Source organism: Natator depressus, chromosome 8 (genome assembly GCF_965152275.1).
Source record: "Natator depressus isolate rNatDep1 chromosome 8, rNatDep2.hap1, whole genome shotgun sequence".
Taxonomy (NCBI): Eukaryota; Metazoa; Chordata; order Testudines; family Cheloniidae; genus Natator; species Natator depressus.
In genome coordinates, this window is record NC_134241.1 from 77,795,594 (window position 1) to 77,818,878 (window position 23,285).

Genomic DNA, 23,285 nt, shown 5'->3' on the forward strand with positions numbered 1-23,285 from the left:
TTAACTTCCTCAGAAGTCTCTTGTTTGGGATTTTTATCAAAGGCTTTCTAAACGTCCGTATAAATTATATCAACCCTGTCTCCTTTATCTGCTATCTTGTTGACTCCCTCAAAAATGTCTAATAGATGGGAGAAGAACGTTTTTCTTTTACAGAAGTTGTGCTGGCTTGTCCCTATTTATCATGTTCATCAATGGTTATGTCTACGCTGTATAAAAGACCTGTGGCTATCCTAGGTCAGCAGGCTCAGGCTGTGGGGCTATAAAATTGCAGTGTAGATATCCAGGCTTGGGCTGGAGCCTGGGCCCAGGGACGCTCTCCCACCCTTGCAAGCAGAGTCCCAGAGTCCAGGCTCCAGCATGAGCCTGAACATCTACACTGCAATTTTTTAGCCCCGCACTGAGCCCCACAAGCCCGAGTCAGCTGACCTAGGCTAACTGCAGATCTTTTCTTGCAGTGTAGACATACCTTAAGTGTGTTATATTCCAGTTTTAATTATTGTTTCAACTGAATATATATTGATGTTGGTGTCAGCCCCTAAAAAGGAATAACTTCTCATTGACAGGGTCAAGCAACTTGCTGACCTTGACTTGTAGTATCCTTCTGAGTGAGAGAGAGATGTTATCTGAGCACAGGAATGGGAGACAAGATACTCCCGAGTTCTAATTCCAGATCTGGTTCATAGAATCATAGAATATCAGAGTTGGAAGGGACCTCAGGAGGTCATCTAGTCCAACCCCCTGCTCAAAGCAGGACCAATCCCCAATTTTTGCCCCAGATCCCTAAGTGGCCCCCTCAAGGATTGAACTCACAACCCTGGGTTTAGCAGGCAATGCTCAAAGCGCCGTGCTATCCTTCCCCCCAAAGTCTGTTGAACTTTGTCCCCTTGGACAAGTCACTTAATTTGTCATCCTCAGTTTCCCTGTATAAAATGGGCATATTAATATCCATATTGTGAATATTAATTACTGTTTTTTGGTAAAAACTTTGCAGATGAGTCTGTGTACTAAGTTATTTTGCCCAAGTCCCAAGTGCCTAAGTCACTGTTGAAAATGGGATTTAGGAGACCGTCACCTAGGGTATGTCTATACTGTCCCATCCTCCGCTCCCCCCCCCCCCCCCCCAAAAAAAAAGCTGTGTCAGCAAGATTCAGAGCCATGGTCTACAGGCTGGGGCTTGTGCTACAACACTAAAAATAGCAGTGTAGACATTCCCTGGAGCTGGAGCTCTGGCTCTGAAACTCATCCTGTTGCTCCTTAGGTCACATACAGATTTTACCCTCTATAACCAGCCATTTGTGCCATAATGTACTGTCACATCTAGGAACCCGCATTTTGTGCTTTTGTTTGGAAATGTAGCAGAGGTAGGAGTGTGTGTGTGTGTGTGTGTAAGCTGCAAAGTATATGTGACGGTCTAGAATTTCCATTCAAGTTAAAAATATCTTGCTTTGTAGTCTGTATTAAATAACTGGTACTATTGCATTTGGTTGCAAAATGTGACAGAATAAGTAGACCAGTGTGTACTAGTCCTACAAACTGTGTTTGATCCATTTAAGAGATTAATCTCTCAATACATATGTGATGCTCAGGAACATTAATATGGGTCACTTGCTCCTTTTGAAGAACTAAACCCCTTTATGTATTAGGCAAAACTGACTACAGTTTTTCATGTTGGAGAATCAAAGTTATATCCCGTCAGATTAATTTGCTCTTTGAATCTATGTCTGTAATGAAGTCTGGGAAAATTGATTATGGATTTCTCCTGTGAAGTTTACTCTGTATTGAGTTAATTAAACTATTTTAAAGCAGCTCTCTTGTGTGTGCATTGAATAGTGATCACATTGACTGGATTAACTGATGATGAAGTGGGTCCCTGCTGTTAAGTAATTGGCTTTATTGTGGAGGAGTAGTTAGTGCTGCTTTTAATCCAGTTAAGGTGTCTACGGTTATTTTCAGTCAAATTTAAAATGACGGCTCATCCAGACAAAATCACTACATGAAGGGCAGCACGTCCGATTTAACTTTATTTGTATTAGTACAGAGTCTGAATTACACAAGCAATTGCTATGCAGTAGATAAATGTCTATATCTTCATCGACTCAAATACATCAAGCAGTAACTCTTGTCAAATGCCCCATGATTGTTTAGCAAGTCTGCTTTTATTAGCAAGGAGGAAGTCTGAGCAAAGGGTACTACTGTCGGTTAAATACAAAAACAATGCTTTTATCTGTGTTCCTAATAACATCATTGGTTTTTAGTGTGTTTTTTATGGTTAGGGTGTTCTTTTTATTAATGAGATATTGTTTTTGTCTTTTTTTTTTTAAAGCAGAGATACCAATTATTTTGTTTTTAATTTCTTGAAAACACTACTATGGTTTTGAAAACTGTTCTTCAGTAAAACATAAATGTTGGGATTTAATTACTTCTCAGCAGTCCTTCCAAACAGTATACTGAATGGGCTTTTTCTTTAAATACTGTACTAGTGTCTTGGGGACTAATCCTGCAGATTCTTGTTTGCTTTTAGTTCTCGCTCATACAAGTAGTTCCAGAATTAGTAGGATTACTCACTTATGTACTACTCATGTGAATAAGGATTTGCAAGTTAATTTCCTTGATTTATAGTCCTGGCCATGCTTAATATTTTTAAGTTACTGAGAAATAGAAATAGATATAAGTAAATCCAAATATTTAGTATTTGTCCCAAAGCAAAATTGCAAATATAAAATTCTTATAAAAGTTCTTTTAATTCTTTATGATAAAGTAATCCCTTTTAAAAGTAAACTAGATTCTAAATTAGAAAAAATTGGTGGTAGTGTGAGCTGATCTGAATCTGTAAGAAACAAATTTTAGTGGCTGCAAATAAAAAGTGTGCTTTTTTGGCCTGCAGTTAAGGAGAAGTAGATATGGTGTGCAAACTGAAAAGTACATTTTTTATAAACATTAGTATATACAAAATTCAAATGTCAAAATATAGAATTGTATAAAAATGAACCCTAACTGTACAGCTTAGTCAGTGCTGGTATAACCTGCAAAATGTTGAAAAATGACACCTCTTTATAATGGTTTGCATCACAGAATTGTGACTTGTTACTTTGGAAGATTTATTTACTATTTTTGGGGGTGGTGGTTTTTAACGTACTAGTATAATTGGAGCTGTGGTGTTGGGTCTTCGTCTAAAAGAAATTAGAATAGCTACCTGTAAATGATATTTCTTGTTTATAATGAGGGCCACAGATCCATGACATTGGGCCTCTGTCTATGCAGCTTTGGAGGCAGGCCAAACCTGTCTGTCATTGGAACCACACCTATCCTGCCACCTTTGAGAAACTGCCATATTTTTGTCTGCTGCTTCAGTGCCTCCCTGCTGCAGAGCAGTTTAAAAAATAGCTTTAAATCTCCAGGCTGTCACCATCTGCCTTTGTTGGCAGAGGGGATTCCCTTTCTCCCAATGGTCCATCCCTTCTCTTCACCCAAGCAGAGTGCAGCATGGCAGAGAAGGCTAAGAAGAGAGGGAAAGCCAGACACGGTCTCCTGCACCTCACTGCTGATTGAGTGCCTGCTTGGAGATCTGTGCCTGTGCTGTGGAGACTCAGGCCCCTCTCAAGTGGGCCTGTGCTCACATTGGGCCACTATAGAGATTTCTCTTATCCCTCCCTCCATTATTTCTTATCCACCCCTCAGTAAATGTATCTTTCTCCATGAAGACTGAGCAGATTCAAAGCAGGCTTTTCAATAGGGAAAGTAGTCAGGACAGTTACTGCCATAGATGCAAGCCTGGAGGGATAAAATTATCACACAGGATCAAGGACTGTTCAAGGATCTAGCCCAAACAAGAGAGCAAGCACAGTATAAACTGGCAAGGGCTCAGGGCAATCTGATATGGTCTTGAGGCTCTGCTCCCATATCCGGGCTCTACTCTTATGTTGATCATGACAGGCAAAACCTCAGCCATGTCTTATTTCAGCAGAAAAGGACAATGAGTTGTACAGTCCCTCCGAGAGAAGCTCACCTCCTGATGACTTGGGCAAAAGAGAGCCTGCAGTCAATTCTCTCTCTTTATGTCCAAGGGAAGATTGAAAGTTACGGTCAACTGGCTCAGCAGGCCAAAATTAGACAGTCCCAAGTGGGAACTACACCGATAGGTGTTCCATCTACTGGTTAAAGAATTTGGTCTCCCAGCAAGAGCTCTGTTTGCCTCCCACCTGAATCACAAGGTTTATGTTTTTTCCTGCTGGCAGCATCACAAAGCTAAGGCAACAGATGTCTTGTCACAAAGATTGGCAAAACAGGCTCTTACGTGCCTTTCCTCTCCTTCGCCAGAATGCTACAGAAGATCAGTCAAGAAGCTGAAGCACTGGTAATTCTGCTATCCCCATTCTGGTCAAGGAGGCCTCAGTTCTCTGACCTATTTGGGAGCTCTTTGTATTCTGTCATCTGCTATCCATCCAGAAGGGATATGATACTAAAAGGGTCAGTCATGCATCAGAATCCAGACAGTCTGAGCCTAGCTGCCTGGTTCTTGAACAGACCCTCTTAAGCCAACAAGGTTAGTCAGAGAGCTAATAGCCATACTTGTAGATTCAGTAATAAATCTACTAACTCACCGTATTCTAGGGCCTGGTTTACCATTGGTAGCAGAACAGGGGTCTCACCCACACATCAGCAGATTCTTGAATTTCTTCAAGATGGACTCAGGCTAGGTCATAGAGGTCAGATGGCTGCTTTGACTAGCATCCTTAGCGCGGCAGACAAGTAGTAGATTTCCTTTTGTCCAGATGTCCAGTATGGTGTGGGGGTGTGTTTATTTGGAGCAGTATCTTTTCTTCCTCCTGAAGTACAGAGTTCTTTTGTGGGCTCTTATCTGGTTCTCAGTGCCATGACAGGTCATCCATTTGAATCAGTTGTGAACGTGTCTTAATTGCTTTCTAACACGGCCTTTTTGATAGCCATCATGTTAGTTTGCAAACTGTCTGAGTTGGGACCTCTTTTCCTGGAACGTCACCACTGCACTTTCTATAAAGAAAGTGGTACGAAGAATCAACCATGTTTTAATGTCGGAGATTAATCCCAGGTTCCATAGAGCATAGTAAATTGTCTTTCCATCCTTCTGTCCAGCTCCAACACCTTCCACAGAGAAACTGTGGCATACTTTGGATGTCTGCAGAGCTCTCAAAGTCTCTGTTCATTGTACATCTTAGGTCAGAAGGACAAATGCTTTATGTGCTTTATTATCCAGTGTCAAAGGGTATGAAGGCTTGAAAATCTTCCATTTCCAAGTGGCTAAGATATTGTAAGTCAGAAGCATAAAAGTGTGTGTATATAATATAATTAGGCCCAACCAAATTCATGGCCGTAAAAAATCTGATCTCCCCTGTGAAATCTGGCTATTGTAGGAGAGACCAGTTTTCACAGAGTTGGGCGGCCGGAAAGTGGCAACTGCTGGCCAGAGCCCAGCACTGAAGGCAGCGCCGCTGCTAGAAGCCGTGCAGAAGTGAATGTGGCATGTTATGGTATGGCCACCCTTACCTCTTCTGCACGGCTGCTGGCGGTGGCACTGCCTTCAGAGCTCGGTGCCTGGCCAGCAGCTGCCCAGCTCTGAAGGCGGCAGCACAGAAGTAAAGGTGGTAATACCATGACCCCTCCTCCCACAGTAGGCTTGCAACCTTCCCCCTCCTTCCCAATCCCATTTGGGGTTGGAAACCCCACAGTTTCTGAAATTTATGATTTTTAAAAATCCTATGACTATGAAATTAACCAAAATGGACTGTGAATTTGGTAGGGCCCTAAATATAATATATATTTAAAAAAAAGGTTACTCCAACTTCTAATAGCAGAAAAGCTGAGGCAGCTTCATGGGCAGAAAGATCTCCTACAAGCAAAAGAGGAAAGCAGCCACCTGGTCATCTGTTCACACCTTCTCCAAATTCTACACGCTGGACATGCTATCATTATCTGATGCTGCCTTCAGTACATGGGTGCTCCTCACTGTAGTATCCAAGTAACTATTAAGAAAGGGTTACCCCCTTTTCCATCTGTATATGACTGTATAAAGTCCCCACATACACGCACATAGTGGACTCTGCTATGAAAATTCCAATGTCATGGATCTGTGGACCTCATTACGAATAAGAATAGGAAAATGTATCCCTTATCTGAAAATCTCCTTTTTTGGAGCAATGAGGTCCACAAATCCATCCCCCCTTTGGCTGTTAATTGGGGAAAGAGATGGGATTATTAATTGGCACTCAGCTTCTTATACAATGAATATCTTGCTCTGCAGGAGAATTGTCGTGTTTAGTCTGAATGCTTAATTTTCCTTACCATGCATTTTGTTAGTTTGCCTAGGGCTATGGAAGTCTCTCAACTGGCAGAGGAGGAGCCTCACCTAGCCTGCCACTGATTTGGTAGATTTTGGTCTGGCTCCAAGGCTGCATACAGTGGAGATCCAATGTCATGTGGGCCTCATTACTCTAAGAAATTAAATTTTCAGGTAAGGCACAGATACGTTTTCCTATTCGCCATCTCTGTTATAACAGTATGGTGAAACTTCTGGGTCAGTCACTGATTATGACTTTGGCAACATCTTCACTGCTTTTTTTTTTTTTTTTAAAGGGTATGTGTTTATACCAAGATAGCTGACTCAATGTAAAATCCTAGTGGGTAGGGTTGTGGGTAGTGACTGTAATATCAGGATAGCCTGGGATGCTGTAGAAAGGTCCTAGTGCTCTTTATTGCTAGGACACCATCAATCTTGATGTGATAAGCTTCACTCTGTCCCCAGAGCTCCCTGATAATTAAGGTAGTTGAACTCTGCAGAGGAAATGGGACTGTATACGGTCCTCTTTTACTTGGGTGGTGCTAGAACAAAAGGAGAGAAGCCAAATTAGGCAGAACAGAGGAAGCTGGACTTCAAGATCAGAAGGGACCATCATGATCATCTAGTCTGATCTCCTGCACCTTGCAGGCCACAGAACCTCACCCACCCACTCCTGTAATAGACCCCTAACCTCCTGCTGAGTTACTGAAGTCCTTAAATGATGGTTTAAAGACTTCAAATTACAGAGAATTCACATATGCACTAGTTTAAACCTGCAAGTGACTTGTGAAGAAAGTGTTACACCTCCTTCCAATAAATTACAGATGGAAGAGGGCTTCCTATCTCTTCTGTGTACTTGAAGCAGGTTTGTCAGAGCTTCTGAAGGTTGAGGGCCCAGTCATATGTGTATGTGAGGCATCACTTGACAGCTCAGCCTTACAGGCAGAAGAGGCAAATAGACCCAGCAGCTCAGATTGAAGTAGCTATAGATTTTTTGGATTGTGATTTGGGCAAAATAACTCTCTTTATGACCTGGCTGTCACAAAGGAGCAGGAACTGCTTTTGCGTCTTGCACTGTGAAAGGAACAACAAGAACTGGGTCTGTCGTGAGACAGGGTGGGGTCAAAAGGGCATGCTTATAACTTATATGAGGAAAGTGACTGATCCAGATGTTCCAGACTGGTGTATCGGAGCTGGAGAAGCATTAACATATGAAAAATTGGCAGCAAACTCATCCTAGTTTTGTAGATTTTGAACGTTCAAGTTTGGCTAGTGAGTTAAATCGCGATTATACAACTGTTTCTTCCTCTAGTGAAATATTACTTAAGCTGCATGGTGCTCAGCAAAATCATTATTGTAATGGAAGAGCAGGCAGTTCAGCTGGTTTACTTGCATTATGCGCCTCTGGAGGCTCTAGTCATCACGTCTTTAATTATGGGCTACTTAAAATAATTCCCTCTTAGTCTATTGGGGCAGCGGGTAGCTAGGATTGCTGAGTGGAAGGGTTTATCACAGCCTTGTTGCTATCAGACCACCGTGTCTCCTCTCTTTCAGGAAAGGTTTCTAACTCTTAATAAAAGCAGCAGGTGGAGATTTTTAAACCTGTAACAACCTCTCTACTCCCACACTTTGGGTCTTCAGCAGGAAGTGAGCCCAGAACTTTTAGCTAGATCTGATCAAAAAATGGTAGTTGTCATGGGGGGGGGGAATTTAGTCCCTAAGTGTAAAGAAGGAATAGTTTTCCATTTATTTGCAAATATTTAAGGATCACTTCCTTTTAAAAAAATAATGGGATTTGGGTGTTTTTCCCTTTGGTCTCCTTTTCGTTTCGCCAAAGTGGGCGGAAATGATAATTTTCTTATTTCTTAACCAAGGTTGTTTAAATTTGGGGAAGCACACATTCTTCATTACAGACTGTTTATAATTCTACTTTTTTACAACGAAACAGGTTTGGAGCTGTCTGAGCACAAAAAGACTTAATGGGCCAAATCTTCAGCTTGTGTAAATCAGTGCAGTCCTATTAACTTCAGTGAAGCTATGCCACTTGCAAGAGTAGAGGATCTGGCCCAACTTTTTTGTGTGACTTATGACTTAAAAGAATACTGTGTGGGTTTTTTTTCCCCCCTGGCTTGGATATCTTGCACCAGAGTTGTATGTGGATGTTTTTGTTTTGGTTTGCTTATAAACATTCCAAAGTTCATCAGTGGGCTGAGAAAAAGCAAGAGAAATCTAGATGTAAAGGAAAAATATGTTAGAAGCCACTGAAAAGATGTCTTTTTTTTTTTTTTTTTTTTATTAAAGAATGGTATGGTTTTAACTGCAGTGTTTGTACCACAAAGCTTTACATGAATTGAAACAGATGTTTCCAGAATTATATGTATCATGCCTGCTAAGATAAGTATTCCTGGAAAACTATAGGAAAAGGTTGTACGGAACAGCAGTTTTAGTTCAGTAGTAGTTTCAGGTTTTCGTTGGAGTTACATACTTGGATGTTTGTTTTAAAATTGTAACAGACTGTTGGCCAGTTATCCATTCACCTTAACTCATTCCTTATAAAAAATTACAATTTTTTCTGGTAAATTTTAAAGCAAATGTTAAACCTTTAAAACTTCTGAAAATGGAGGAAAAACTTACATGTAAGTCAGGGCAATCAAATATTATGCCTTTAAAATAAAATAACTTTGACAGAGATTTATATAGAAAGACAAGGTGGCTGAGGTAATATCCTTTTATTGGACCAGCTTCTGTTGGTGAAAGAGAAAAGCTTTCGAGCTTCCAGAACCTGGAGAAGAGCTCTCTTCTCCAGGTTAAAGTGAGCTAACTTATTCCCTTATGTAGATGTTAATTTCATTAGGACTAACCTGCAGGACTGGATGGACACTGATTCTGAATAAAAAGCTGAGATGAAAAGTATCTGAATTTATGAAGTACTGCAATTGCCATGGGCTACTTGCCTCTTTTCAGTTATGAAAAAGACTTCATAACTTCGTTCAATCGCATTATTGCACAAACCTAAAAATTTGCTTTGTTAATCAGACTCAATAAATGACTCACTGAGGTAATCATGTACAATGCCAAGTCATTTTTGTTCAATATAGTGTCCTTCCAGGAAACCTTGCAACCCATCTAATATAAAACTATAAATCTCTGAATTGAGTTGTTCTGCAAAAAACATCTTTTTCTCTCTCCCACATGCTTATAAAGCCAAAAAAAGTGTATAAAGCTGATTTTTGTGGAAAATGTAAGTAATGGCTTTCAATTTCATTATTTTAACTTAATTGGGTTTTTTTCCGTAAGTTTGAACTTTTGTAGTCTGATGTGTCGGGCAGTAAATTACAAAGCATTTTGTTTTTTTCATGGTGATGCTTTGGTAGTCATTTAAACGGCAGGTGCCTTGTAGATATCATTTCCTCCTGCCATCCTTCCTGCCGAATATTTTTCAAGTGTAACAGACATGATCATAAGATTCTGATTGGGTGGTAGTCGGAAATTAGGATTGGGTTCACACAACAACATTCTATGATTTGTCATACTATAGGTAACCAAAAGCAGTTTATTTCCTTTAGCAATATTATATGAAAGCCATATTGAGTGAACTGTATTGCAGGGTAAAAATTTGTTTAGATTTAGACTATAGTAAGGTTTCATTTTGCAGATTGTAAAAAGCTGTTTAGTACACTGTTTTGAAAATCACGTGCATACCTTAGCAACTTTCTGGCTTTACTGGAAAAACATGTGGCTTAATACTCGTTGAAATACTGGCCTGCATAATAGTTGACTGTTAAAGTTTCACTCAGCCACATATTTCATTTTAACTGTTCAGTGCTGAATACAGCAGAAGTTGGACACATGAAAGTCAGAATGTTAGACTGACTCTTCAGTTCTAATGAAACTGAGAGAAGTTTAATATGTTGGCTTGCTTTTCTAAGCCGATGCCAGAGACTTCTGACAGGAAGGGAAGATTAATGTTAGCAGGCTAAAGCATGGTACTGATTACTATAGAAGGCTTCAGGCCAGCCCACCAGTGGGACTGTGCTGTGATTTGCAGTACAAGGGAAGGCTTTGTCCAGTTTTATCAAACGCCACATTTCTTACTAGCTGCTTGCCAGAAGAACACAGCAGGCATGCTAGAAAAAGTCCTTTCCCTGTAAGGATACTACTTCGATGGGACACAGCAACTGAGGAAACAAGAAATTTCATGTATTCTGCCGGAAGACAGATCTTGTACACTATTTTTCACAACTGGATTTTTTTTTTTTTTTTTTTTTTTTTTACTATCGGGAACCTTTTTGTAAAAACAAACAAACAAAAAAAAAGAAATTGTATCTGTAAAAATTATCAAAATGATACTCAAGTTAGTCCCCAAAAGTTAGATTTTTGTAACATCTGCAAAAACAAATTAAAAATAAGGTTTTAATAAAATAGTGAAGTTAGCTTATGTGATGTCACAGTTCAAGCTGAGTGAAGTGCATAAAGTAAACTAACCTTGTAAATGATTAAAACTAAATCAGGTTAGCCGAGGGGGAATTGTGAAGATCAATTAATGACTGTACAGTCATTTGCTCATGTGAAATGCTATGAATTAAAGCTAAAAGCATTTTAAAAATCTAATAGGTGCAGACATCTTATTAAATGTGACAGTGTGACGTACTGAGTATCCTTCGTAGGCAACGCTTGCGGATTTGCAGATTCTTCCAGTCCTGTATTAGCAAAGGATTGTAATTTATGCTTGAAGTTTTGTCGATGGTTATGACCAATATGCCAACTAGAAAAGTAAGTATATTAAAGAGGTTCAGTATGCACAGAAGCTATGTAACATCTAATTTTATATGGATCAGCATGCATTTTATTACCAAAATTGATAATCAAAACTTTCCTGTTTGTGTGGTTGTAGAAAATAGAAGTTTGGGGATTTTTTTTAAATTTTATTTATTTATTTATTTATTTTTAGTATTCTGACCTCTTCCTGTTGTGATGGGGTGGGAGGAAGGTGCACTTTGTACAGTCTTTCTGGTTGCCCATAGCTAGTGATCTTTTGTGAAGTAGTCTTAAATTCTCAGTGGTGTCAGCTATGTTGTCCAAACTGCAGAATGAATATGGTAGTAACTGCTACCAAGGAGGAACATAAATATCAGAAGGGAGAAAAAGATGACTCAAAATGAAGAGACTGTCAATAAGCGCTATGATCTCACTCCTACTGATCAGCTTGGAATTACTGGGCCCAGTTCCCCTCTAATGTGTGCCCTAATTTTACCCTGATGTAACTCTGTTAGCTTCAGTGGGATTACTCCTGATTGACACAGGTGGAAATGAGAAGAAAATCAGATCCACTGTCTTTGAGACTGGAATTCCCTTGAATGTCCTGATTTCTGTCACAGGGCGAAGAGCTTGTGCACAAATGTGTGCACTCAGCACAGAAAATTACATGACACCTTTCTGGTGTATGCCCTAGCGTTCATTATCAGCCTCCTTCCACTGTTAACGTGATGGAAGGCTTTTATTCTTCAACAGTGTGAGTTGGTGTGACTTGTTTAAGCCTTGGGAAACTAGCTATTTCACAGGTGAAGGTCACCTGGGAACTGGCTAACTTCCAAGCCTGTTTTGGGAGCTTTGTGCCAAGAAAGAGGAAAGTGGTTTTGGCAGGTAAGAGGCAGGACAATTTGGGACTCTTGGGAGGAATGAAACCTGAGAGGCTGTAAAAATAGTAAACCCAATAATAATGGGGGATTTCAACTATCCCCATATTGACTGGATACATGTCACCTCAGAAGGGGATGCAGAGATAAAGTTTCTTGACACCATAAATGACTGCATCTTGGTGCAGTTAGTCCTGGAACCCACAAGAGGAAAGGCAATTCTTGATTTTAGTCCTAAGTGGAGCACAGGATCTGGTCCAAGAGGTGAATATAGCTGAGTTGCTAGGTAATAGGAACAATAATATAATTAAATTTAACATCCCTGGGGCGCGGGGAACACAAAGGAAGCCCATCAAAGTAGTAGTTAACTTCAGAAAGGGGAACTGCACAAATATGAGGAAGCTAGTTAAACAGAAATTAAAAGGTACAGTCTCAAAAGTGAAATGCCTGCAAGCTACATGTAAACTTTTTAAAAACACCCTAATAGAGTCTCAAATTAAATGTATATTCCATATTAAAAAACATAGTAACAGGACCAAAAAAGTGCTAAACAATGAAGTAAAAGAAGCGAATAGAGGCAAAAAGGCATCCTTTAAAAATTGGATGTTAAATCCTACTGAGGAAAATAGAAAGGAGTATAAACTCTTGCAAGTCAAATGCAAAAGTATAATTAGGCAGGCCAAAAAAGAATTTGAAGAGCAACTATCCAAAGACTCAAAAACTAACAGCAAAAAAATGTTTAAGTACATCAGAAGCAGGAGGTCTGCTAAACAATCAGTGATCAAGGTGCTAAATGAGCACTCAAAGAAGACAAGGCCATTGTGGAGAAACTAAATGAATTCTTTGCATGAGCCATTCTTTTTAGGTGACACATCTGAGGAACTGTCCCAGATTGAGGTGTCATTAGAGGAGGTTTTGGAACAAATTGATAATTAAACTATAATAAGTCACCAGGACCAGACGGTATTCATCCAAGATTTCTGAAGGAGCTCAAATATGAAATTGCAGAACTACTAACTGTGGTATATAACCTATCATTTAAATGAGCTATCCTCCAGTTATCTGGTACAGAAGCTGATGTGACACCAATTTTTTAAAAAAGCTCCAGAGGTGATCCTGGCAATTTCAGGCCAGTAAGCCCAACTTCAGTACCAGGCAAAGTGGCTGAAACTGTGGTAAAAAACAGAATTACCAGTGACATAGGTGAACATCATTTGCTGGGGAAGAGTCAACATGGCTTTTGTAAAGGGAAATCATGCCTCACCAATCTTAGAATTCTTTGAGTGTCAACTAACATGTGGACAAGAGTGATCCAGTGGATATAGTGTACTAGGACTTTCAGACAGTCTTTGACATGGTCCCTCACCAAAGGCTCTTAATCAAAGTAAGCAGTCATGGGATAAGAGGGAAGGTCCCCTCCTCGATCAGTAACTGGTTAAAGAGTAGGAATAAATGGTCAATTTTCAGAATGAAAAGAGGTAAATAGTAGTGTCCCTCAGGGGTTGGTACTGGGACCAGTGCTGTTCAACATATTCATAAAGGATCTGGAAATGGGAGTAAACAGTGAGGTGGCAAAATTTGCAGATGATACAGAATTATTCCAGATAGTTAAATCCAAAGCTAACTGTCAAGAGTTACAAAGGAATCTGACTAAATTGGGTGACTAGGCAACAAAATGGCAGATGAAATTCAATGTTGATAAAAGCTAAGTAATGCACACTGAAAAACATAGTCCCAACTATACACACAAAATGATGGGGTCTAAATTAACTGTTACCACTCAAGAAAGAGATCTTGGGGTCATTGTGGATAGTTCTCTGAAAACATAAACTCAATGTGCAGCAGCAGTCAAAAAGCTTACATAATGTTGGGAACCATTAGGGAAGGGAGAAATATGAAAAAGAATATCATAATGCCTCTATATAAATCCATGGTATGCCCACATGTTGAATACTGAGTGCAGATCTGGTTGCCCAATCTGAATAAAGATTATGGAATTGGAAAAGGTACAGAGAAGGGCACAAAAATGATTAGGGGTATGGAACAGCTTCTGTAGGAGGAAAGATTAAAAAGACTGGGACTTTTTAGCTTGGATGATGGAACACTAAGAGAGGATATGTTAGAGGTCTATAAAATCTTGACTGGTGTGGAGAAAGTGAATAAGGAAATATGATTTACGCCTTCACATAACACAAGAACTAGGGGTCACTCAATTAAATTAATAGGCAGCAGGTTTAAAACAAAAAAGGAAGTACTTCTTTACACAATGCACAGTCAATCTGTGGAACTCTTTGCTAGGGATCTTATGAAGACCAAAACTGTAACAGGGTTCAAAAAAGAACTAGATAAGTTCATGGAGGATAGGTCTATCACTGGCTATTAGCCCAGATGTTCAGGGATGCAATGCCATGCTCTGAGAGTCCCTCACCTCTGTTTGCCAGAAGTTGGGAGTGGATGACCAGATGGATTACTCAATCCCCTGTTCTCTTAATTCCCACTGGAGCCACCTGGCACTGGCCATTGTTGGAAGAAAGAATACTGGGCTAAATGGACCATTGGTCTGACCCAGTATGGCTGTTCTTATGTGCATTAAATCTCCTCCTTGTCATTGCAGAGTGAGGTGTACAGGGTAGCTGCCAAGATGTGGTGGGAGAAAGGTGTACTTAAGACCATTTGCCTGTAGTGGAATAGTGTTCTGATACTGAGAGGGAGGGGGAGACAACGGAACAGGGTTCTGAGCTGCAGTGACAGAGGCAGGGTTCTTATGAGAATAAGAAGAAAGATGCATGCACTGAGGAGGATTCCTCGGTAGTCCTTAATTGCAGAACACTGCAGGCTGTATGCTCTCCTGCATAGGCTAAGGGCAGTGGCAGTACTCAGAGGAGAGAGTCTCTGTAGTGTTCCACACTCTTCCCATCTAAACTCATTGCTACCTGGCATCTGTACCCTGGTGAAGCAGTTAGGTCAGCTTGTGTGAGGACACATTATACCAACAGATGGAGTACTACACAGGTAGGTGCGATGGGTGAATTGTTTATATGTAGTTTGCATCAAGTCCGTTTTGTTAGGCAAAACCTCAATAGAATGGGAGGAATCAAGCTTCTGACTGTCCTCTGCCAACTTTTGGCTGAAAAAGTCAGCAAAGTGCAGACATGCTTATGTTTGTCTAAGTGATGCACAATATTTGTCTGAGTAGATCCCATATTTGAGTACTGACAAACTAACTTCTTCCGTAGTTCACAAATTATTGTTGCTGCTAACTGCTGTTAATGGGCAGCTTTAAAAACGCATTCCTATTTTGTTTTGTTTTTTTCTTTTAAAGGATCTGGAATTGTACCTGCAAATAAGGCTGAGGCAGGAGGGACAGAAATTTCTCCTCCAAGTCCTAATCCTTTGAAAAAAGGAGGATCAATTAATTGGCCTTTCCCTGACAAGATAAAATCTCCTAGAACTGTGAGAAAACTTTCAATGAAAATGAAAAAATTGCCAGAACTCAGCAGGAAGCTGAGCATCAAAGGAACCTCAAGCTCTAATAATTCAGATAATCCTACTTCCTTGCTGAAAGGTGACTGTCAGGATACAAGCCATACCACATCTTTGCCATCTTCTGGAAATGCAACAGCAGCTGCTAGCAGGAATGTTATAAGTCGGTACCATCTTGACAGTAGTGTATCGTCACAACACGGCTACAAAAAGAAAAGCACTGGGAGTTCCAAATCCTCCAGTAAAGGTGGTTATCTCAGTGATGGAGACTCTCCTGAACTCATAGCAAAATCGGGTAAACACAGTTCTGTAAGCAGGTTTGGGAAAGGAAAAGAGACTCTTCTAAGTAACAACAATAAAACTGAAATAGACATTGACGCTTTTAGACATTACAGCTTTTCTGATCAACCCAAATGTTCCCAATACATATCTGGACTCATGAGTATTCACTTCTATGGTGCTGAAGATTTGAAACCACCACGGATGGACTCGAAAGATGTCTTTTGTGCAATTCAGGTAGATTCGGTAAACAAAGCAAGAACAGCCTTGCTTACATGCAGGACGACTTTTTTAGATATGGACCACACTTTCAACATAGAAATTGAAAATGCCCAGCACTTAAAACTAGTGGTCTTCAGCTGGGAGCCTACCCCACGGAAAAATCGTGTTTGCTGTCATGGAACAGTGGTTCTCCCCACTCTTTTTCGAGTGACAAAGGCGCATCAGCTGGCTGTCAAACTGGAGCCCAGAGGGCTTATTTATGTCAAACTGACTCTCATAGAACAATGGGAGAATTCTCTTGATGGTCTAGTTGCAGATCGAGAGCCAGTGATATTTGGAGTAGATGCTCGAAAAGTTGTTGAGAAGGAAAATGTGGGCTTGATGGTACCGCTTCTGATGCAGAAATGTATTGTGGAGATTGAAAAGAGAGGCTGCCAGGTACTGTAAACGCTTTAAACAAATTCTCCTATATCATGTGGCTGAATTTCTTTTTGCACTGTTATGTTTAGAATTTGAGCAGCGAGCAAGAGAATACAGTAAGTATGTTTCCCACAGTGTGTCTTTTTTTCCTTTGCTTATCCTCTTATTGGTCTCATCACTTTATTGCTGTCAGTGTGCAAGTTTCTCCCCTTGCTTATTGTAACGTGGTGAGGAACAGTGAGGCTGGGTGAACCCAGCGTTTTCAGTTTCTTAATAAGGGAGGCCTGTACTTAATGCCAGTGGTGTGTTCGGACAATGGAAACATAAATAAAACTATAGATTGTGGCACTTGGAGTAACTCCTCAGTTAAGGCAGCATTGGGGTTAGGATTCCCCACTTCCTAACTTCGAGCCAATGGCTCATTCCATAAGACCATTTCTGCTGCATGCGTGTTGAAAAGATATAATGTAAAATTCCCAAACACCCACAATTCAGGCATTGTGCCATCTAAAATAAAGCTATTCGTTATCATCCTGGCAAAACTTCAGTTTAGCAAATGCATTCACAAGCCAAAATGTGAAAGATCAACTCTGATTTGTCCCTTAGCCTTTCCTTTATTTATGCTGCTATGCATAACACGTCTGCCTTTAAGCACAAGCTACTGCTTAGGCAGCCCCCAAACAGACTTAAAACATTCTTGGGCCAAATCTGATCTACCCCTCTGGCAGTCAGACAAAAAGGAAACGGAACCCTTTGTCTTTCTCCACCCCACCCCCCGCTTTCTTTTTCTTTCTTTCCCACTTCTGTCATCCTGCCTTCACGGGGGGGACCCCAAAATTGTAAGATAAACTCTGCAATCTAGTAGTGTCGAGCAGTGTCTTTTGTTCATCTTGTATAGTTTATGGTTGATAAGTCCAGTGGTTGAAAGATGTGTTAAAAGGAGCATGATATCTTCATCTTCCAGTTGTAGACACTTCCAATTGTAGACAGTGGGAAAAAATTCTAAAATAAGGAAGGTGCACAGGTCTCATGGCAGACGTCTCCTGTGGCCAATTTAATTGAAGTTAGCAGAACAACTTTCACAGTGCTCCGTTAACATGTGTGTGGCCTGGGAGCCTCTGACACACTTTCATTCAAGGTGTGCCCTTCTGTTTGATGAACCCTGCAATTCAGGAGTAGCCACACCCCCTGGTTTGTTACATTTTAAAATTTGTGCCATTTTTGGTGAATGGTTCTGGGCCAAATGGTTTCACCACTCCCATTTTTGACTTTGATCATGAGACTCCCATTTTAGCGCAGCACTTGCTTGTTAGCACCTAGTCATGCAGATGATATCAGGCAATCAAGACATCACTGATCATTGAACAATTGGGATCTGAATTGTCTTCAGGTGCCTGGTGCTTTTAAGCATAAAATGTAATTTTTCAACCTGCACAAACAAGACTGAGAACATTAAATGTACTGTGCCTGTTAATTTCACATTTGACTATCTATACATGAAACTTTTTGGATTTCTTACTGAACTACACAGGATGTAAGTTTGTGTTTCTGCTAATGTCACTGGTGTCTGGATGATTTAACAAGCTGTGATAGTAAAACCTTATGGCTAATAGTTTGAGTGTTTGTCTGATATCTGCATAATACATTGCTGATTTCTGCTTTCAGTTATATGGATGTAACATCCATTGCCTTCATTTCTTAAATCTTCATTTACATCAGTGGGCCTTGGATCCAGGTAACTTATTTGACCATTAGCATATGGTCAAACAAATGCCCCTTTCTATAAGCCATCATTATAATATAGGACTCCTGGGTTCTAGTCTCTGCTCTGCTCATGACTCACTGTGTAGCCTTAGACAAACTAGTCAGTTTACCAGTCAGTAAAATAGGGATCAAAATAACTCTCTCACTCTTAGAGGTGGTTTTAGGTTTAGTTCTTTAATGTTTGAGAAGTGTATGGAGAATGGGTGTTACCAAAATACAAAGTTGTTTTTAAAATAATAATAAATATATCAAGTTAGAGCGTGTAGAAGTATATGCACCAAACACTCTTCAATGCATGATAATCATGTATAGATACCGTTCCTATGTACCTGAATGTGTTGGATTACTTTAGGAAGTATAACCTCCTGGTTTGTATAAAAGTGTTGATGTAACTTGAAACAATGTACATGTTGGCATAATATCTTAGCACTTCTCAAATTTGTTTCTTGGTTACGTGATGCTAGAGTACATCTGTTGTCTCTTGATACCCCAGTGGATATGATATCAAATATAATTTAAATATTGGTAATGATATAGTTAACTGCTGTGAAAACAAGTGTGTCAATACTCAATTACTCACTTAACAAAATAAAATCAAAATAATTTCTTTGTAAATTGATTTACAGCATATACTTGTTTCTTAATGTGCATGATCTGTGGCCATGTTTCACGAGTATGAAGCTTGTTTACTGAAGGTCCTATTAATCATCAATAGACTAATATCTGTAGAATTACCTTACAAAGTCCAAGACAAATTTTCTAATTCAGATTATTTTCTGCTTAAACTCAAAGAAGAATTAAAGAGTTACGCTAGCACAAAAGTGGTGAGCTGAACAAGCAGAGTGGTAAGAGGGTTGCAGGTGAAACTGCAACCTACTTTGCATTATTCATTGAGATTATACCCACTCATCAATGCTTATAAAGAGTAAATGTGATCAGAGTTCTAGTTTGTGTATCACAACAGAAGAAAATGAGTGTGGAAGTAGTTGTCTTTTTTTAAAGAAGCCACTAGAAAATGAGCAGCAAAGAGCACTTAGCTTAATGTAAAGACTTCATAATTTTTCTCCATTTTGTATTACAGCTTATTGTTCTAGTGCTCCGTTACAAGTTGTTATAAAAAATCAGTGAAGTTGATTAAGACATTGTTCCCATTCCTTGTCAATAAAAAGGGTTTGTGTGTGTGGGCAGCGGGAGAAGGGGGAATGTAAAAATGAATAGTCTTTTGGGGAGTGGGTTGTTTGCTTTACACTAATATTTAACACTAAAAACATTTTTATTGGGTAGAGTTTATTAAAACATTTACTCTTAAACAGAACGTTACTAGCATCTGCTGTGGGTACATGGAAGCCTTTTTGTGCTCTTCCTGAGTGACTCAATGATAAACCAATACCTTAATAAAAATCACTTTCTGTCAAAGACATATTAGTTCAATATGTGTGGCTGTGGACATTAGCTGCATCCATAGAAACAAACTGATAAGAGACTGAATTTCACTATTGTAGAGAACATTATTATTTATTTACTATTATAACCCAGACTGTGGACATTGTACACTATTGATAACGTGTTGCTGTTTGATGTCAAAAGATTTTGCCATATGCTTTCATTTTTTACTTAAGTTTTTGGATGTGAGCATTTTTTGATCCTTAACTGAAGACATTGTAAAACATCTCATTCTTTTCATACCAGTTATCTGAGTAGCACTACTTAGTGCTCTGTAATGGGTAATATGTCACAGTGTGGCCATGATTTCACTTCTAGGTTGTAGGCCTGTACCGATTATGTGGTTCAGCAGCAGTCAAGAAAGAGCTTCGAGAGGCGTTTGAGAGGGATAGCAAGGCTGTTACTCTCTGTGAAAACCAATACCCAGATATTAATGTGATAACAGGTAATGCACTTACTTTTGTTTTTAATATATAGCCATGAGAAATCTCTATCTAAATAAAGAAAATTGTGCTTTAAAATGGTTCATTGGAGTGTCACTCAGACAATCCATTAGCTACACTTTGTTTTGCTGAACAAGAAAGGGAAGATGAATCCTAACTTTTGTCATGTAAAAATGAGATGTGCCAGTGATAGAGAAACAGTGTAATGAGTTGTGGATAGAGGTTGGAAGTGAATGGAGGTCTCTGTGGTATGCCAAACCTTTAAGACTATTTATTCTTTGTATTGTGATAGCTCCTAGGAGACCTAGTCGTGACCAGTACCCTATTGGGCTAGATGCTGTACAAACACAGAACAAAAAAACACAGTCCCTATTCCAAATATCCTACAATCTTAAGAGAAGAGACAGCATGTGGATATAGCCAAACGGGAGAGTACAAAGAAACTTGTTTGATTTATGAGCTTAGGCCCCAGTCCTTGTGCTAATTTTACAAATAATTCCATTGACTTCAATGGGACTACTCACAGTACAGAAAGTTAAGCATGTCCATAAGGCCTTGTAGAATTGGGTCGTTAGAGCCAGGTCCTGCTCCCATTTAAGCCAATAGCAAAACTTCCATTGACTTGTGTGGGAGCTAGATTAGTGAATAGTGCATAGAAATTCAAGGTGTGCAGTGGGAAATAATTAGCCATTAATCTGATCATATGCATACTTTTTTGGGTCATTTATAGAAAATTAATTTGGGGCTCATTTTATCCAAAGTCTTATCTGTCTGTGTAGTTCATACTCCTGTGACTCAGTGGGATTCCTGGTAAGGGTTTGGAGAATTGAGACAATTTTTATGATGAGAATCTTAGTTTGGATAGCCTTCTGGAATAAACCAAAATGTTTTGTGGTATACACTGTGCATTTCACCTGTAACATTTAGTAGTAGGAATCTTTGGCTTTTTAAAAGGTGGAATAATTTTATGACTAACCTTAGTTTACATAACAAATACTAATAATCTATTTTCAGGCTTCATGGTATAAATTGATGGCCTGCAGAAATTGGAACGGAGTTTTTCCTTCATATACATTCAGGGCTTGAAAATTTACTCAGCATGTGGTAGGCAAGGTGCAAATTTGCTGGGCCACAACACCCTCTGTCACTTGTAAAGAAATAACAGTTGTGTTGTTTAATTGTTTGGTACTTTAATTTCCAACATATTGTCAGTCAACTTTCTATTTTATGCATATTTTTAAAAAGTAACTTACTGCTAAGGATGGGTGAGTAGAAGAAAAACTTTATCAGCAGATTTTATGCAATTAATTTTACTGTGTTTGCTAAATATTATCTTTGCAGAATAGAATTTAGACCAACCCTATTTCCTGTAGCTACCTTGGCTAGTTTCACTGTTGGTTTTTGCCTTCTCCAGAAGTGTCAGTTACCGGCTACTCCCAGAGGCAGGATACTGGATTTAAATATATATTCTTTATTTTGAAAGGTTGCACAATGAACACTCATCAAGCTCCTTTAAAATATTCTTTGATTTAACTTCTTTTAATAAATTCACAAGAAAAAGTGATGATAATTCTTAGGACCAGCTTCTTTCAGGACTTTGTTATGGTCCTGTGTTGCTCTTAATCATTGTAAACAAGCATTGGAAATGCAGATGACTGTTATTGCTTAGGTTTGTGAATTAACTCATAGAAATAAGAGTTTAATTATGTCAAACATCAGAAACCAACAGCTTAATAGTGAGCTGTAACTAAGTAATGGCCAAACAGATGTACTGCTAAGGCAAGTTTTGGCTCAATAAAAAATGGAAATAACATCTCGCACCTTAATATAAAGCCTCATGTATTATTAAACCTTCAGCATTTACAGAAACAATTCAGACACATGGGAGACTTATGAAACAGTTCACATCCACACCCAGGAAAAACTTGTAATATTTCTGGGGTTGCCAACCCTCCAGGAATGTCCTAGAGTCTCCAGGAATTAAAGATTAATCTTTAATTAAAGATTATGTCATGTGATGAAATTGCCAGGAATACGTCCAACCAAAATTGACAACCCTAAATATTTCACAGCATTCCAGTTACCTGTGCAACTTCAAGTATTTCTTTTGATGTAAGCTCACGTTTGACCTGGGATAGTGCTAAGTGTAGAAAGAAAGCCCTGGTATTGCAGCTGCACTAGTCTGGTCCTTCCAGCAAAATCCCACAATACTGTGGCTAAATAGAAAAGATCACTTTAATTTTGTAAAATTCATTGGTGCATGCTTTTGTTGTTCTTGATTGTTACACTACACCTGTTTGAGTGTGCAGGGTCTCCTGTACTCCTGACTTTTTGTTTTGAACTACTGCAGCTTCTCAATGTTTTGCATTTGACTTTTTTTTTTATAAGGTACAAGGCATACGGTTTTGAGGTCTTTGTTTTAAGCAAGAATCAGATATGTTTCTTTATACATTATAAAATGTATGCTGCTTTTGTTTCTAAAGAAGAAGCATATTTTAAGGAATCCCGTTTTAAAAATTATTTGCTACAGCACCTCTTCAACTGTGCAGTTCTGAGCAGACTCTCAAAGCACTGGTTCTCTAACAGTTGGCAGGGTTGCTGTGTGTGTCTGCACGCTAAACTGGTTATCTTCCGCATACTGTAGCCAGTTCTGTCACTGGTTACAATCTAAACAGTTCAGTCTTTGATGAGCCTCTAATGCCTACTGACATACCAGAGGCATCATGCATACTTTTCCATCCTTATTTGTAAGTATCTGTCAGTGCATATTTCACCTATATTATCTCTTTGTTGCTGAAGAACAGTTTGTTAATGTTTTACTGTAGTGTTTGCAACGCTAAGGCTGATGTGTATGATTAATACTTTTATAAGCCAAATTATGTGTTCCCTAAAATATGAATAATCATAAATCTTGGCTCTTTTGAAGACTAGTGCTTTATTTGGGCCCATATTGAAATTTGAGGGGCATTGTTGGTTTCAAAACATTATGCAGATATTTTCTTTTGAGAGTTCTCCAAAGCCTAAGAATGAAAATTTAATGATTTAAGTCTTGGCTGAGAAATGCTCTGGAGGCGGCACTGGCTTACATGCAATTAAATGCACTCGTGGCTCAAAATAAAATGGACTGCCAGGTTTAGGAACAAACCCAGCAGCGATGATGTTGCATCATTTCTACTTTCATCCATGTGACTTCACATCTGTGAGTTAAAGCACATAATACGGTTACCAGTTCAGTGGGTCAGGAAAATGAGAAATTAATGAAGTGGATGGTGGTTTCTGCTT

General features: G+C 39.2%; 1 protein-coding gene across 4 annotated transcripts in view; it reads left to right on the plus strand.

Moving 5' to 3' along the window:
- Positions 1-23,285, plus strand: part of SYDE2 (synapse defective Rho GTPase homolog 2) — a 62,334-nt gene that overhangs the window by 18,113 nt on the left and 20,936 nt on the right. For all 4 annotated transcript variants that reach the window (XM_074961402.1, XM_074961400.1, XM_074961401.1 and 1 more), the window contains exons 3-4: positions 15,272-16,371; positions 19,879-20,005. In XM_074961402.1, the coding sequence (XP_074817503.1) occupies positions 15,272-16,371; positions 19,879-20,005 (1,227 nt within the window). The remainder of the gene's footprint in view (positions 1-15,271; positions 16,372-19,878; positions 20,006-23,285) is intronic.